General features: G+C 37.1%; 1 protein-coding gene across 14 annotated transcripts in view; it reads right to left on the reverse strand.

The window, feature by feature from the left end:
- The window catches only part of FAM13A (family with sequence similarity 13 member A), a 376,873-nt gene that overhangs the window by 194,703 nt on the left and 165,932 nt on the right, over positions 1-16,238 (reverse strand). For all 14 annotated transcript variants that reach the window (XM_078002003.1, XM_078002004.1, XM_078002001.1 and 11 more), the window contains one exon: positions 10,918-11,071. In XM_078002003.1, the coding sequence (XP_077858129.1) occupies positions 10,918-11,071 (154 nt within the window). The remainder of the gene's footprint in view (positions 1-10,917; positions 11,072-16,238) is intronic.

Here is a 16,238-nt window from a genome sequence, read left to right on the forward strand (position 1 = left end):
ATCCCAATCCATAAGACTGGGATGTTTTTCCATTTGCTTGTGTCATCTACAGTTTTTTATTTTTTCACCAGTGTTTTTTAGTTCTCCTGATAGAGATCTTTCACCTACTTGTTTAAATACATTCCTATGTATTTTTTTTTTTTTTTGGAGCTACTGTAAATGGGATTTCCTTCTTGATTTGGTACTCAGCTAGGTCCTTAATGGTATATAGAAATGCTACTGATTTCTGTACATCAAATTTGTATCTCGAGCCTTTACCAAATCTAAGAGTTTTTTGATGGAGCCTTTAGGGATTTCTAGATAAAAGATTGTATCATCAATGAACAGGGATAATTTGACTTACTCTACTCTAATTTGGATGCCTTTTAAAAAAAAAATCTTGCTTGATTGTTCTGGTGAATCTATCTGGTCCTAGTCTTTTTTTTTTTTTTTTTTTTTTTCTCTTGGTAGAATTATTTTTATTACTGATTCAGTTTTTCTACTTATTGTTGGTCTGTTCAGGAATGCTATTTATTGATCTCAGAAAGTTGTATGTTTGTAGGAATTTATCTATTTCCCCTAGGTTTTCTAATTTGTGAGCCTATAGTTCTTCATAATAGTCTTTGATGATTTGTTTTATTTCTGTCGTGTAGGTTGTTATGTTTCCCTTTTCATTTCTGATTGTGTGTTTATCTAGATCTTCTCCCTTCTTTTCTTGGTTAGTCTAGTGAGTGGTCTATCAATTTTGTTTGTCTTTTCGAATAACCAACTTTTCATTTCATTGATCCTTTGTATTTTGGGGGGATCTCTTATTTAGTTCTATTCTGATCTTCATTATTTCTTTTCTTTTGCAAACTTGGGGTTTGCTTTGTTATTGTTTTTCTAGTTCCTTGAGGTGTGAAGTTAGGCTGTTAATTTTTTTAATGTAGGCATTTAATGCCATAAACTTCCCTCTTAGCACTATTTCTGCTGTATCCTGCATATGGTGTGTTTTCATTTTCATCTGATTCAAAAAATTTAAAATTTCTGTCTTAATTTCTTCATTGACCCAGTGATCATTCAGGAGCATGTTGTTTAATTTCCATGTGTTTGTATAGTTTCTGAAGTTCTTTTTGGTATTAATTTCTAGTTTTTATTCCACTGTGGTCTGAGAAAATACTTGATATAATTTTGATTTTTAAAAATTTATGAAGAATTGTTTTGTGGCCCAATCATGGGGTCTATCTTGGAGAATGTTCCATGTGCTGATGAGAAGGATGTATATTCCATAGTTATTGGGTAGAATGTTCTGTGAATGTTTGCTAAGTCCATTTAGTCTAAAGTCCAACTTAAGTCTAATGTTTCTTTGTTAATTTTCTGTCTCAATGATCTGTCTGTTGCTGTCCCCATTATTACTGTATTGCTGTCTATTTCTTTATGCCTAGAAATATTTGTTTTGTGACTCTAGGTGTTCCAGTGTAGGGTTCCTAAGGTATATCTTGCTGAATCGATCCCTTTATCATTACATAAAATCTTCTTTGTCTTTTATTACTGTTTTTGATTTAAAGTTTGTTTTATCTAATATAAACAAACTTGGATTTGCTTTTTCTTTTTAATCCAATCTGCCAATCTGTATCTTTTAAGTGGAACATTTAATCCATTTACATTCAAGGCTAATATTTATATGTGAGGCTTTGATCCTGTCATATTGTTAATTGTTTCCAAATTGTTTTATAAATTCTTTGTTTCTTTTTCTCTTTTTGTCTTTGTGGTTTGACGAAATTGTCATGCTGTCATTTGATTCTTCTCTCTTCCTCCTTTCTGTGATTGCTTTATAAGAACTGTGAGTTTCATATTTCCATGTGTTTTCATGATGGTGAATATTAACTTTTCATTTCCATTTTTAAGATCCCTTTGGTCATTTCCTGTAGGGCCAGTCTAGTGGTGACAGATTGTCTGAGCATTTGCTTGTCTGATAAAAATTTTAGTTCTCCTTCATCTATGAAGCATATTCAGGAAGGTTATAAAATTCTTGGCTGATAGTTTTTTTTCTTTCTTTCTTTCAGCACTTTGAAAGTACCATCCTACTCTCTTGTGGACTGTAAGGTTCCTGCTGAAATGTCTGCTGTTAGACTGAAGGGTTTTTTTATATTGATAACTAGACTTTTTTCTCTGGCTAATTTGAAAATTTTTTCTTTCACTTTTACTTTAGACATTCTGAATATAATATGCCATGGTGTAGTCTTTTTGCAATGTATTTTCCTGGAGATTGCTGGGACTCCTATATCTGGATATCTAACTTTCTTGCTAGATTTGGGAAGTTTTCATCAATTATTTCCTTAAATAGATTTTCTAAGCTTTTTTTTATCCCTCTTCCCCCTCAGGAATGCCAATCATTTGTAAGTTTAGTCACTTTTTGTAGTTCCATATGTCTTGAAGGCTTTATTCATCTTTTTTTTCCTTTTTTTTTTTTTTTTTTTTCTTTTTGTCTGACTGGATTATTTCAAAAGACCTGCCTTCAAATTCTGAGATTCTTTTTCTTATTTGGTCTAGTCTATTACTGGAGCTTTCAAATGTATTCTGTATTTGCTTCAATGCATTTTTTTAATTCCAAAATTTCTACCTTGTTTTTTGAGACAGGATCTCTCTCTGTCACTCAGGCTGGAACACAGTAGTATGAACACAGCTCACTGCAGCCTCAACTTTCTGGTCTCAAGTGATCCTCCGAACTTGGCCTCTTGAGTAGCTGGGACTACAAGTGTGTACCACCATGCCAAGCTAGTTTTTGCATTTTTTTGTAAAGACAGGGTCTTGTCATGTTGCCCAAGCTGGTCTTGAACTCCTATGCTCAAGTGATCCTCCTGCTTCAGCCTCCCAAAGTGCTGGGATTATAGAGGTAAACCACTGAACTCTTTTTTTTTTTTTTTTTTTTTTTAAAGATATCAATCCCCTGGTACGTTTCACATTCATATCCTGAGTTGATTTTCTGATTTCTTTGTACTAGTTTTCAGAATTATCTTGCATCTCATTGAGCTTCTTTAAAACCAATATTTTGAATTCCTTATCTGGCATTTTGAGAAATTTTTTTTTATGGGGATCTGTTACTGGACACTTGTTGTGTCCTCTGGTGGTGTCATATTTCCATGCTTTATCATGTTTTTTATGTCCTTTCTTTGATAATTACACATCTGGTGTAGTAGTCACCTGTTCCCATTTTTATTTTGTAGGGGAGAATTTTTGTATTTTTCTCTTGAGTAGATGTATTTTTCTGGTTGAGTAGCATACTTTGGCTTTGATTTTGGGCGCCTGAGGTAGTATAATCTTTGTATGACACTCAGCCATACACAGGGTCAATGGTATCTGTGATTTCCTAGGTGGCTTAGAGTAGTTATTAGGTGAGGCTGTGGTGAAGCTCTGCTGGGGACTTGGACATCAACTAAGCCTGTATTTGAGCCCTGGTGGTGGCAGCAATGGAGTAAGTGTCCCTGTCTTTAGGTCTCAGAGCAGCTTATTCTAGCTTGCTCCATCCAGCATTAGTGGGTCCTGGAGGGCTGATTCTTGGGCCTCCTGATGGCTTTCATAGAAGCTAGTTGTGAGACTGTTGGGCTACATGTGTGAGTGGGCTCTTAAGGTCCTAGGCATCTGAAGTGGTGTGGGTGATGGCATAGCAGTGGTAGAGCAACCCACTGGCCCCCAAGTGGTATGTGTTAATGTTGCTGAAAGCAACAGCGAATGGGGCAGCCTAGTCTCCAGTCCCACAGCCGCCTATAGCAAGGTGATATGTATTGTCCTAAGCTTAGGAGAGCTTGCTCTTCCCTGTCCTTCCCATGGCTAGGTGATGGGTACAGCCATGTTGCCTCAAACTTGGCTTAATGGTGAGGCACAGCCTAGTGTTAAACTCTCAAAATGGTGCCTTGGGCCTGGGACCAGAAAGAGTGCGGTCCCTCTCAGGCAAGGAGCCTGGACAAGAAGCTGTGAGTACGGTCTACTCACATCTCAGTCTCAACAGCTCACAGCAGGGTGGCAGGGACCCTCCCATGGGTGCATGGGAGTGCTTTGTTTCCCCTCTCTCTCCTTGGAGCAATGAGGTGGCAGCAACTGTATCTGTAGATGCTTGGTATCTAGGTTGCTCTCAAATTGGTATCCAGATGAGTCTGCTCTAGGCTTGGATGCCTATGGGATTCTGTGTGGGTTCCCTTTCTGGAGCTTCATATGTCAGGCTAAAGGCCCTAGTGGGTTGAGAGTTTTTCCCATATCCAAAACTATAGAAGCCTATTTCAGAATGTGGAGCCCTGGGGGTTTCTGTTTGACTGTTTCCCCACATCCAGGAGCCTTTCCTGGCTCTCAGTCAGTCCCTGGCCATGCAGGCTGCCTCAAACCTTCTCCTTACTTATCTCTGGTGTTTCCCAACTCTTCTCTAGGGAATCCCAGTGTCTTCTCCTAGACAATCTGTTCAAAATGTATCTATTTACTATTCTGGTCCCTCTCTGTGAAGGAGACATATACTACCTGGGTCTATTCAGCCATCTTAATATCAACTCTATGATCTGCCACGCTATTTAATTACTGCGTTTTAAAAATACATCACTTAACTTTTTTTTAACCTCCAAACTCAGAATCTATCTAAAAATTATAACTCACGATCAAAACAAGGATTTGTTCGGAAGAAAGGAGGAAATGAATTCTAAATAAGTGCTACCTCTGAGTTTCATAAATGCTCAAAATGATAACATAGATTTTGGTGGGTACAAGCTAATCATTCTCACTTTACCTACACAAAAGGAGAGACAGTGCAACCAGATTACAAAGAAGCAAACAACAAAAAACCAAAAACATCTTTTATTTCCTGTTATAATTCCCCTGCTGCTCAGAAGTTTGTAATATTCTTGAGGGGCTACACAAGAGGTTAGGAATAGTGAAGACATATAGGAGTCAGAAGAACAGAGTTCAACTGCTTTCCTGACACTGACACTAAGTTCCTACAGTACATACTCATTAAATGAATGCACGTATGAAAGCTCATGGCACTGATGGCCTAAGTTAAGTCTCCAAGATTTTGGTTATTTCTCTACTTCGCTTCTAATCAGTACTTTCTTGATTTCAAAACCCAGCTTTGCCATTTACTGTTGTGTAATCTTGAGCAATTTACCCTTATATTTACTCATCTGTAAACCAGTATTAAGATCAATTACTTCAAGAGGTTACTGTCAGTAGTAAATGAGGTACATATATAGAAGAATGTGGCACAATGTCTGGTATAAGGCCCTATTCTCCCTTTTGCCCCTGTGTTCCTACACTGATTTTGTTTCTTATAGACTATAAGGTCCCCCAAGGACAGGGACATGTCTTGTTTATTTTCTGAAGCACTCCAGCACTTAGTAGGGAGCTTTGCACAGAGTAGTTTTGCATTAAATAAGAAAAAAGTGAACAAACATTTGTTGAAGTTAATTGTGCTTAGGCTGTGGCACTAAATGAAAATGGAGAGACATGCCATGTTTTTGAGCATGAAAAAGATATGGGAAATGGTTTAGGAAGTTTCTGTGATATATCAGTTTATAGGGTAAGTGACTTTGATTCTACATAAACAATATTAATTTTTTGACCTGAAAGTCAAATATATAAAAAAATGAGCTTTGTGGTCAAACTTGCCATAACATATATTAATGTGAGCACTTCCTTCGAACTAATCACTATGGAAGGTCATTCTAATATTTTGCTTTCCTCAGCGCATTTGTTAGTAACTGTTTTGAGAGTTTGCTTAAGAGTCACATAAGAAAATCAACATAATTATTTTATAGCCAGATTTAAATTTTAAACCCAAAAGTTAACATATAATCAGCACTCCTCAACTTAGTGATATGCCATAGGTCAAAATGACTATTGCTCACTTCCCACAATCAAAGCATTAAAGTACAAAGATTTCCCAGTCCAATGATACACAGAAAAATATGGTATATGAGTGACATATATATGCTCTGAAGACAACTTTAAAATCCCAAAAGATATAATGAGCAATAGCAACACTATCTAATAAAGTCCTATAACATGTTTATCTGGAATAGGTTCATATTCATCTAGATATTTCTAGATAGATATTTAGCAATATGCTAATCACATTATTTTATAGTATGCATATATATGAGGTTTGCATGAACCCTATTACATATATTCATAATACTTATACACAAACAGGACAACCAGACAAACCAGGCTCATAGACTCCTGAACCCCTCAATATCTGCCAACCTTCTGGGTAAATTCAGGGTCAATAAGGACAAACCATCAATATCTTTATCTCCCATCTTTTTATCATCGCCTTTCCCATAATTTTCTCTTCTCCTTCACTTTAGTCCCTCATGCTCATAAACACAACTTAAGCCTTATTTTCACTCCAGATAGCTCAACCTCCAAAATCAGTAATGCAAACCTCCTATTTCCTGTTTTCAGCCCCTACTCTTCTAGCTTACTTGCTCATCTACTTCTGCCTCAAACATTCTTTAGCCTGCCTAACTACAGTCTCTAATAACTCCTATTGTATTGCTGTTGCACATCCTAGCTTACCTTCCGATCGTCTCATCACTTTCATTACCATCATCCATGCCCAATTTACCATTGTTTTTACCTGGACTATTGTAATAAATTCCTAATAGATTGCCCTACTTCTGTCTATCCCTCTCAAGAGCCTAGTAATCTTTTTAATACAGAAGTCACAACATAGCACTCTTCTGCTTAATACTGACTAATAGCTTCACTTAGAGTAAAAGTCAAAGTCCTCAAAATGATCTATCAATAGACACAATCTGCTGATCCTTTGTTTCCTTTGTGGCCTCATTTCCTTTCAATTCCATCTTGCTCATGGCAATCCAACTGTACTGGCCTCTCAGCTGCTCATCAGACCAGGTATATTCACATCTCAAGGCCTTTGTACTGCTCTTCTCCTTGCCTGGAATACTCTTCTCTCAAGTGTTTTCATGGCTTGCTGCCTCACTTCCTTCAAGTCTCTACTCAAATGTCTTCCTGTCAATGAAGCATTTTAACTGTTCTATTTAAACAAGCAAATGCCACTCCTCTACTTCTGCCTTGCCCTGCTTTATTTTACTTCACAGAATATATCACCATCTGACATACTACATATTTTCTTTTCTTTTTTTATTGGCTGTTGTTTATTGTATTTCCATTAGAATATAAGAATCATAAGGGCAGAGATTTTCATCTATTGTTCACTGTACCTAGAACAATTACTCCTATTAGGCACTGAATAATTACTAATACTTGGATTTAATGAATTCAACTTAATAGTTCATGGTCCATTATTTTATCCATACTTTTCTCACCAAATTTTGTGTATGTAAATATCTGGATGATTAAGTTAATTCTTGAATGGGGCTTCACTAATGTCTAGATTTAGAACACCTTCTGAAGAGAAAATCTAGAATTATCCTGCAGCTGGAGAAATTAGACTGTGGCTGTTAGATGCCTACTGGAAAGATGTGCTTCTCCTAACCCAGTTATTCAGAAATACAGCCTTGACCTTTCATTCTGACAAAATAAAAGTGTTTCTATGTAAATTCCCTTCTTGAAACCTATAAAAACAAAAATAATGAATGAGAGAAAAGAAACCTCCATCTTAAGTGAAGTAAGAGATGGCCATAACTGTGGACCACTGACTGTGAAGACTATTTGCCAAATTCAACAAAATGGGGGCTAAAATGCCAAGGGCCAACATATACATTATCATATTTCTCCAAATGTCACAGTGCTAAGAGGTCTATCCAAAATTTCCTTCACTGGGGTAACTAGATCTGGTCAACATGGTCAAACCATTGCAGAATCTGGAAAAACTCTAGAGACCTAGGTTCACTCCCAAAGAATGGCAGGGAAAGCAAAGTTGAACGGGAAGTCATAATGATAAAACTTTTCCCGTTATCATTACCTTGGCCTTCAGACAGAGGAAGTCTGTCTCAAAGTGAGGCTGATGAATGTGCTATAGATGCCATGATCAATTTTGCAGCTACTGACCATAATCAGCTGAACAGAAACAGACATTAGGCTTTGACAGCCTACGACAGAAAAAGACTCCATATTCCAATACTCTGGTCAAAGTTCTTCATCTAGGTCCAAATACAACCAAATATATTTCTCTGGGCCCAAATCTCCATTTAGCATGCATGCAAGAATATATAAGAAACTTCATTCAACATTTTATGACTCTGTTCTCCAAACTGGGATATAGAAGGTATCTCAGTGTTTATGTTTAGTCCTTTTCCCCACTTAAAAGCCCTATATCTAAGTTGTTTTCATGAGACTTGCCTTATTCTCAACTCATATATTTTATGTCCCTATCACTCTTGGGTATTTATCATTTACTTTGTGCCTATTTCCTATCTTTATATTCATCTTTCCAAAAACTGAACTCATGTGAAAAAATGAACAGAAAGACACTTTTCTTTAATTACCTTCTCATTTTTTTTCTTTTTCAGTATATTAATGATTTCATTCTGAGAGTCTCAATTTCTTTTAAACCCATCTACCTTTTAGTTTCTATCTAATGTTTCTATGATCTTTATAATTTTCAAAAAAGTCTGTTTTCGAAGCATTGTCAACATTTACATATCTAAATGTGGCTAACATATTCTCATTTTATTACTATGTACTTTAAAATGGCATTGGCATATCCTTTTAAAATGACTACTATAACTTCTATTTCATCCTTACTTGTTATGATTAAGTCCAGAGAATCACAGCCCTTGTCACATTCTCTACTTTCTCAAAGAAGAGACTATCAGCAAGATCAGTTAAAAAAAATACATCAAAATTCTGCTTTGGCAGAATGACACTTCCAGAGACTACAAACGTAGTTTCTAATCATGACATTTATCTGCCTCTAGGCCAGATCTGAAACTTACATTAAAAGAGCAGCATTTTATATTCTTCTTCATCTACTGTAGACGTCTGTATTTGGTTCCCACAGAATTATATCTTATATTATAGTCTCATACCATGTTCTCCACCAGCCTTAAACCTAGTCACTCAAGGATTTCCAAGCAGGGCACTCTTCCACAGATCTCAACAGGTGTTATTTTACTTGCACAGCAAATAACACCTGTGTTAGTCTGATTGTGTTGCTATAAAGAAATACTTAAGGCTGGGTCATTTATTTTAAAAAGAGGTTTAACTGACTCACGGTTCAGCAGGTACAGAATATCTGCCTCTGGTGAGGCCTCAGGAAGCGCACAATCACAGCAGAAGACAAAGGGGAGCAGGCACGTCACATGGCGAGAGTGGGAGCAAGAGTGAGGGGCAGAAGTGCCACACACTTTTAAACAAGCAGGTCTCGTGTGAACTCACAGCAAGAACTCACTCGTCACCAAGGGGATGGCACTAAGCCATTCATGAAGGATCCGCCCTCGTGGTCCAGACACCTCCCACCAGGCCCCAGTTCCAACACCAGGGACTACATTTCACCATGAGATTTGGAGGGGACAAACATCCAAACCATATCAACTTCCCAATGGCATATTCCAGCAATTAGTTTTATCTCAGCAAGTTCGCCCTGCCTAAGATTATATTTATCTATTTCCATTATACTTCAGGTTCACCTTATTGTTTTATCTGCCCTAGTAAAAAGGTATGAGTGTTAAAAATTGTTTATAAGAGATTTTTAATTTTTTTTATTTTTAATTGTCATTATGGGTCCTTTAGTAGTCGTACATATTTATGGGGTATATGTGATTGAGAGACGCTGCTGAAACAAAGTTCATTACCTTTTAACATTTTAAAAAGAGATCCTTTTCAAAGTACTACAGGCACCAGAGGAACAAACTTGAGGGGGTTTTTTTCTATTTAAAAAATTATTTATTTTAACTTTTCTGAGGCAAGACTGAAGTAATGTTGTTTTCTTATTTTCTCTTGTGAATCGCTGACATTTTTTTCAGCTACTGTTTTACTTCTAACTCAGATTTACAACTGATAGTCTCCAATTATCTCATTTTATCATTTTAACTGCGCAAACTAGAAAATCTAGTTTTAGATCCTTTCGTAGGATGCTACTTGATACTCATACCATTTTAACCTTTCTTCAAAGTCATAGCCTCAACTGGGAGAAGAGATGAAAACATTCCTTTAAGTGCCCAAACCAAGTGTCTCTGATTTTATCATTCATTGCTATATGAATCAGCAAAGAGTATGTTATGGTCTGTAAACCTGATAATCTTCAAGAAACCTCCTGAGGATATCTCATACCAGCTCCATCATCATTTACCTCAATATAAATGAGGACGAAATAAGATGGCTTCCTTATTTTCCCATATCTGGAGGATTTGTTTGGATGTTTACCCTCTGATTCTCAATTCTAGGTCTTTGGAGACCTACAGGCATTTACCTAATATATACAGGGTATATTATAAAATTACCAATGTATAAAAAGACTTAGATAGTATTGTCAAGGACTCCTTTATAGGTTTTCAAAATATTCTCCTTTACTGATGATTGCTACCAAAAACTAATATATGGGACTTAAAATCTGAGGTTGAGCTTCAAACTGTGCCAGACACAAAGGAGACAAAAAGACACAGTAATACTGTCTTCAGGAATTTGCCATCTAGTTAGTAAGCTAGCACTCCTGATCACAGCCATATGCACTTACTCCTGCTGTAACATCAGGCTTCTGCAGTAAGGGTGGTGTGGCCAGTTAACCAGAGCACTGGGCTCATGCAGGTATTTTTGAGACGACCTTATAGCAACAAGAAAACATAAAATTGCTATTATTCTTGAATCTTATAAGGCTATATTTCAATATAATAAACATTTGAAATAATAGATTTCATAAGAAGAACTCACTACACATAGGAATAATAATCTGAGGGTTATATTCATACGGAATTTTTATGAGAAAGAATTAAATAAAATCTTCTGTCTAAAATTACAGCAATACTGAAAATTAAAAACCAAGCTGCTTACTTTTACTATGATAAGCCTAGCCAGGTTTTCGCATCTCGGTTGATCATTTTCTGTATACTCTACTTCAAACAGGGTATTATAATTTTCTAGAATTGCAGCCATTATCTTGTTGCACAGGTCCTGTTCCTTCATGCCTTCAAGCCCAGGTGGCACACTAGAAACAAGAAAGGGAAAGAGAGGAATTACTTAGTAAACACAACAATGTCTGCTAGCTGACTCAGACTCGTATTTTGAAATCTCCTGAATAATTAGCCTTCTTATAGGGATGTATGGGATTTTCAACAAGCTCTATGGTAACATGCATGACATTGTTGGAGCAATTGGAGAGTTCCCAAGTTCTGAATCAATAGCTTGGGCTGAATAAGAAAAACATAGGCTGTTCAGGAAGACGATAGAGATGAATACTGAGGCCAGTGGTGCTTTGAATATATTAAAAATTATTATACATAATATTTATTTAAAAGTAAAAAAAGAATGAGGGTTTTCACAACAGAAATAGCCACACAAATAATAGGAACACAGTCTTTATTTAAGGATTTCTTAGATAATGCACAAAAAGTACAAACCTTAAAGGTAGAAATGAATCCTTCTGGGGAAAAATAATGATAATTGTTGAACTAAGTGACAAGAGCATGGAAGGTCTATTACACTATTCTCTCTTCTTTTGAATGTACTTAAATTTTTTCACAATAAAAAGAGTTGAAAATATATCTGAATGCAGAATACCCCACAAACAAGGTAAAAAGATAGTTTACAGGTACATTTCTGCAGTAACATGTATAACTGACAAACATTAGTAGTTATACTATGTAAAGAATCCCTACTAATCAATAGATAGGTCCAAAAGAAAAAGAGATGAAAGACATGAGTTTGAAATGTTGCAGAATAGTTAATAACCTTACGAAAAGATACTTAGCTTCACTGAATAACCAGAGAAATACATTTAAAAAGCACCACTCAGGTCTCGTTTACTACTTATCTGTATTAATTTTCTGAGGTTGTTGTAACAAATTACCATATACTAAGTGACTTAAAACAACAGAAAGTATTGTCTTCCAGTTCTGGAGGCCAAAAGAACAAAATCAGTATCACTGGGGCAAAATCAAGGTGTCAGCAGGGCTATACTCCCTGTGAAAGCTCTAGGGGAGAAGCTGTTCCTTGCCTCCCCTAGCTTCTGGTGGCTGCCAGCATTGCTTGACTACAGGTGCATCACACCAATCTTTAATCAGGGCCAGCATCTGCAAATCTCTCTCTGCCCCATCATCACATGGCCTTCTCTACATGTGTATAATCTCCCTCTACCCCATTCTTATAAGAATACATGTGACTGCATTTCGCGTCCACTCCCCTATCCCTCAAAAATGCAGGATAATCCTTATATCTCAAGATCCCTATCTTAATCACATCTGCAAAGCGTCTGTTTTCCAAATAAAGTAACATTTACACATTCCAGGGATTATGACCTGATATCTTTAGGAGATAGTATTTAACCTCCTAGACTATCTTGGGATACATACCCTAAGGCCCCCTTTACTTGGGTGTAGATAGAACCTGTGACCTGCTTCTGATTAATACGATTTGGCAAAGGTGATAGGATGTCACTCCCATGCTTATGTTACAATGGATGCAACTCGTGAGAGATTCTCCCATGGGCCTTAAAGATATAAGCAGTCAAGTTGTGAGATGGCTGTAAGAGGATCATGTGGCAGGGAAATATGGGACTTCAGGGGGGCTACAGCCATAAGAACACAATAAGATGCTAGGGTGGTTACTCATGCAGCTGCAAAGAAATGAACTCTGCCAACAACGTGAATGAGCTTGGAAGCAAATCATTCCCCAAACTCAAGTCTTTAGATGAAAATGCAACCCAGTTAATACCGTGAATTTGGCACTGTAAGATCAAGAGCAGAGGATTCAGTTAAGTTGTGCCCATATTCCTGACCCCTAGAAACTGTGAGCAAATGTTTGTTGTGTTAAGCCACTAAATGTGTGGTAATTTGTTACACTACCATACAAAGGTTGGTACTAGGAAAGGGGATGCTGCTGTAACAAATATCTAAAATGTGGAAGAGGCTTGGGAACTGGGTAGTGGAAGGAGACTGGGCAGCATCATAGAGAAGGGCTAAAATGCCTTGAACCAGTTCTCAACTGACCCCTGGACCTTAAGGACACCACTAATGAGGGCTCAGAAGGAAATGAGGAATATGTTACTGGAAATTGGAGCAATGGAGACCCTTGTGATGGTGGCAGAAAACTTAGGGAAATTGTATCCCATAGTTATGTGACAAGATAAACTTGTAAGCAATGGCCTTAGATAAACGGTTAACGTTATTTCCAAGCAATGGTTTGAAAGCACCACCTAGTTTCTTACCACTTACAGTAAAATGCAAGAGGAGAAAGAGAAAGAAATTGAGAGAACTTATACAAAAATGAAAGGGGACATGATTTTAAAAATTTTCAGCTTCTCCAAATAGAAAAGACACTAAAATTAAGAAATTCACTGTCAAGAAAGCAGGCTCTATAGAAAAAGTTGAGAGTGTGACTGTATATCCTTTTGCTAAAATCTCAGAAAGATCAAAAGCTGGTATTATACAGTCAGGCAAAGGTCCCTTTCAAGTTATGAAGGGTGTGCCTCACAGATCTTGTCGATCAAATCAGAGGGCCTCTAGGAATTTAAAAGCATCATCCCTCAGCCATTTGAGCATGAGCCAAAGATGCAAAAGGGATTATTTTTAAAAGATCTGTGGATATGCCTTTCTTATAATGAAGTGAATCTCCATAAAATTCACAGAATACTAACAAAGTTTTCGAAAAATTCATTTCAGCAAAAACACTGCCAACGTGGAATCAAAGGGACAGAGAGAATACAAAATCAAAGGACGATGCTGGTGCCCCCAGATTCTATTGGCAGGAAGCAGGCTGACAAAACTACTCAGCTGCAAACATGAGTAGTTTCATTAAAAATAAAGCATGACTTAGAGGGCAGAATAAAGAATCTAGAGGGCTGTTACATAAAAATCATAGGAGGCCATTGTTTTGGACTAAGCCCGACAAACCAGATTAAAAATCTAAATGGAGTCACCCTTGCTAAAATTCCACATCACCAAATCAAAACTAAGTTGTTATCTGACTTTATAAAATCAGGAAAGAGAGAAAATATCCAACTTCCCGAACAGGAGCTTCAACTGGCATGACAGTGAAATTTCCTGTTTTAATCCTTAACCTGAAAACAATCTAATGTTAACCAAACTGTTATTTTTCTATTATCTTGTCTCCCAGCTCCCACCATATAAGGAAAGTAACTTTAAAATGACTGATCCACTTTTTGTTCTTTGCTTCTGCTTTCTTAAGGCCTTTTTCTGTCTATAAAACAAACCTCTTTGCTCGACTCATTGGGACACTTATCTACTTAGTGGAATGAAGCATTGCATGACTCTAGAACTACACATAAAGCCAATTCAGATCTTTAAACTAAATTTGTTGTAATTTTGTCTTCTGACAGATACAGTGACCAGTGAAGGGACTGTATGACTGAATGAAGAAGGTTACTGATGTCTCTGAGACTCCTTGAGGAACACAGGAAAGATGCTGCTAACCTCCCCTTTAAGTGGTTGGGGGTGGGTCCCCTGTCTTCCTCCTGGAGCCCTGAGAATCATGTGTAAGTTCCTCTTAGGTCTGGGCTCCGCTCTCTTTTGTATTTGAGTACTCTGATCTCTTTGGCTTTTGGGGTACCAATGGGTAGTCTGTGCTATGGCAGGGCACATAACCTTTCGTTTGCAGTGACTGAACAGTCACTGGCAAAAAAAAAAGCTGCAGTTTTTAAGGTAACTGCCATCAGCTGCACTAACTGGTTATTACTGCAGCGGGGCTCTTTACTTCTTCTTTTCTTGTGTGCTGAGATTTCAGTGCCAAAGCCATCTTGGCTCTAACATCCAAGATCCAACATAAAAATAAGATCCCTAATTTCTAAAGATGTCAGTACTCTGCCTTCTGGTACACCTGACTTTCTCAAGGATAAAAATTATGCCCACAGAAGTTGCAAAGATTTACAAAAGTGGCAGAATCTTACTACAGATAATTCAGAATTACAATGGCCATTATATGAAATATCCTAGATGAAAAAAAAACTGTTCTTCTAAGAAGTGCACTTGAATCCCAAGCCTCTTGAATTAGGCAGAGAGAATGGGATTGTTATTCTTACTGACATTTAGAAATGTCAAAGAGTTTGAATGTTGGCTTGCCTCAAGCATTCTTATACACCAGTAACAGACAGAGAGCCAAATCATGAATGAACTCGCATTCACAATAGCTTCAAACAGAATAAAATACCTAGGAATCCAACTTACAAGGGATGTAAAGGACCTCTTCAAGGAGAACTACAAACCACTGCTCAGTGAAATAAAAGAGGACACAAACAAATGGAAGAACATACCATGCTCATGGATAGGAAGAATCAATATCGTGAAAATGGCCATACTGCCCAAGGTTATTTATAGATTCAATGCCATCCCCATCAAGCTACCCATGACTTTCTTCACAGAATTGGAAAAAAAACTGCTTTAAAGTTCATATGGAACCAAAAAAGACCCTGCATTGCCAAGACAATCCTAAGTCAAAAGAACAAAGCTGGAGGCATCACACTACCTGACTTCAAACTATACTACAAGGTTACAGTAACCAAAACAGCATGATACTGGTACCAAAACAGAGATATAGACCAATGGAACAGAACAGAGCCCTCAGAATTAGTACCACACATCTACAGCCATCTGATCTTTGACAAACCTGACAAAAACAAGAAATGGGGAAAGGATTCCCTATTTAATAAATGGTGCTGGGAAAATTGGCTAGCCATAAGTAGAAAGCTGAAACTGGATCCTTTCCTTACTCCTTATACGAAAATTAATTCAAGATGGATTAGAGACTTAAATGTTAGACCTAAAACCATAAAAACCCTAGAAGAAAACCTAGGTAGTACCATTCAGGACATAGGCATGGGCAAGGACTTCATGTCTAAAACACCAAAAGCAATGGCAACAAAAGCCACAATTGACAAATGCGATCTAATTACACTAAAGAGCTTCTGCACAGCAAAAGAAACTACCATCAGAGTGAACAGGCAACTTACAGAATGGGAGAAAAGTTTTGCAATCTACTCATCTGACAAAGGGCTAATATCCAGAATCTATAAAGAACTCAATCAAATTTACAAGAAAAATACAAACAACCCCATCAAAACGTGGGCAAAGGATATGAACAGACACTTCTCAAAAGAAGACATTCATACAGCCAACAGACACATGAAGAAATGCTCATCATCA

The sequence above is a fragment of the Macaca mulatta genome, chromosome 5 (genome assembly GCF_049350105.2).
Source record: "Macaca mulatta isolate MMU2019108-1 chromosome 5, T2T-MMU8v2.0, whole genome shotgun sequence".
Lineage (NCBI taxonomy): Eukaryota > Metazoa > Chordata > Mammalia > Primates > Cercopithecidae > Macaca > Macaca mulatta.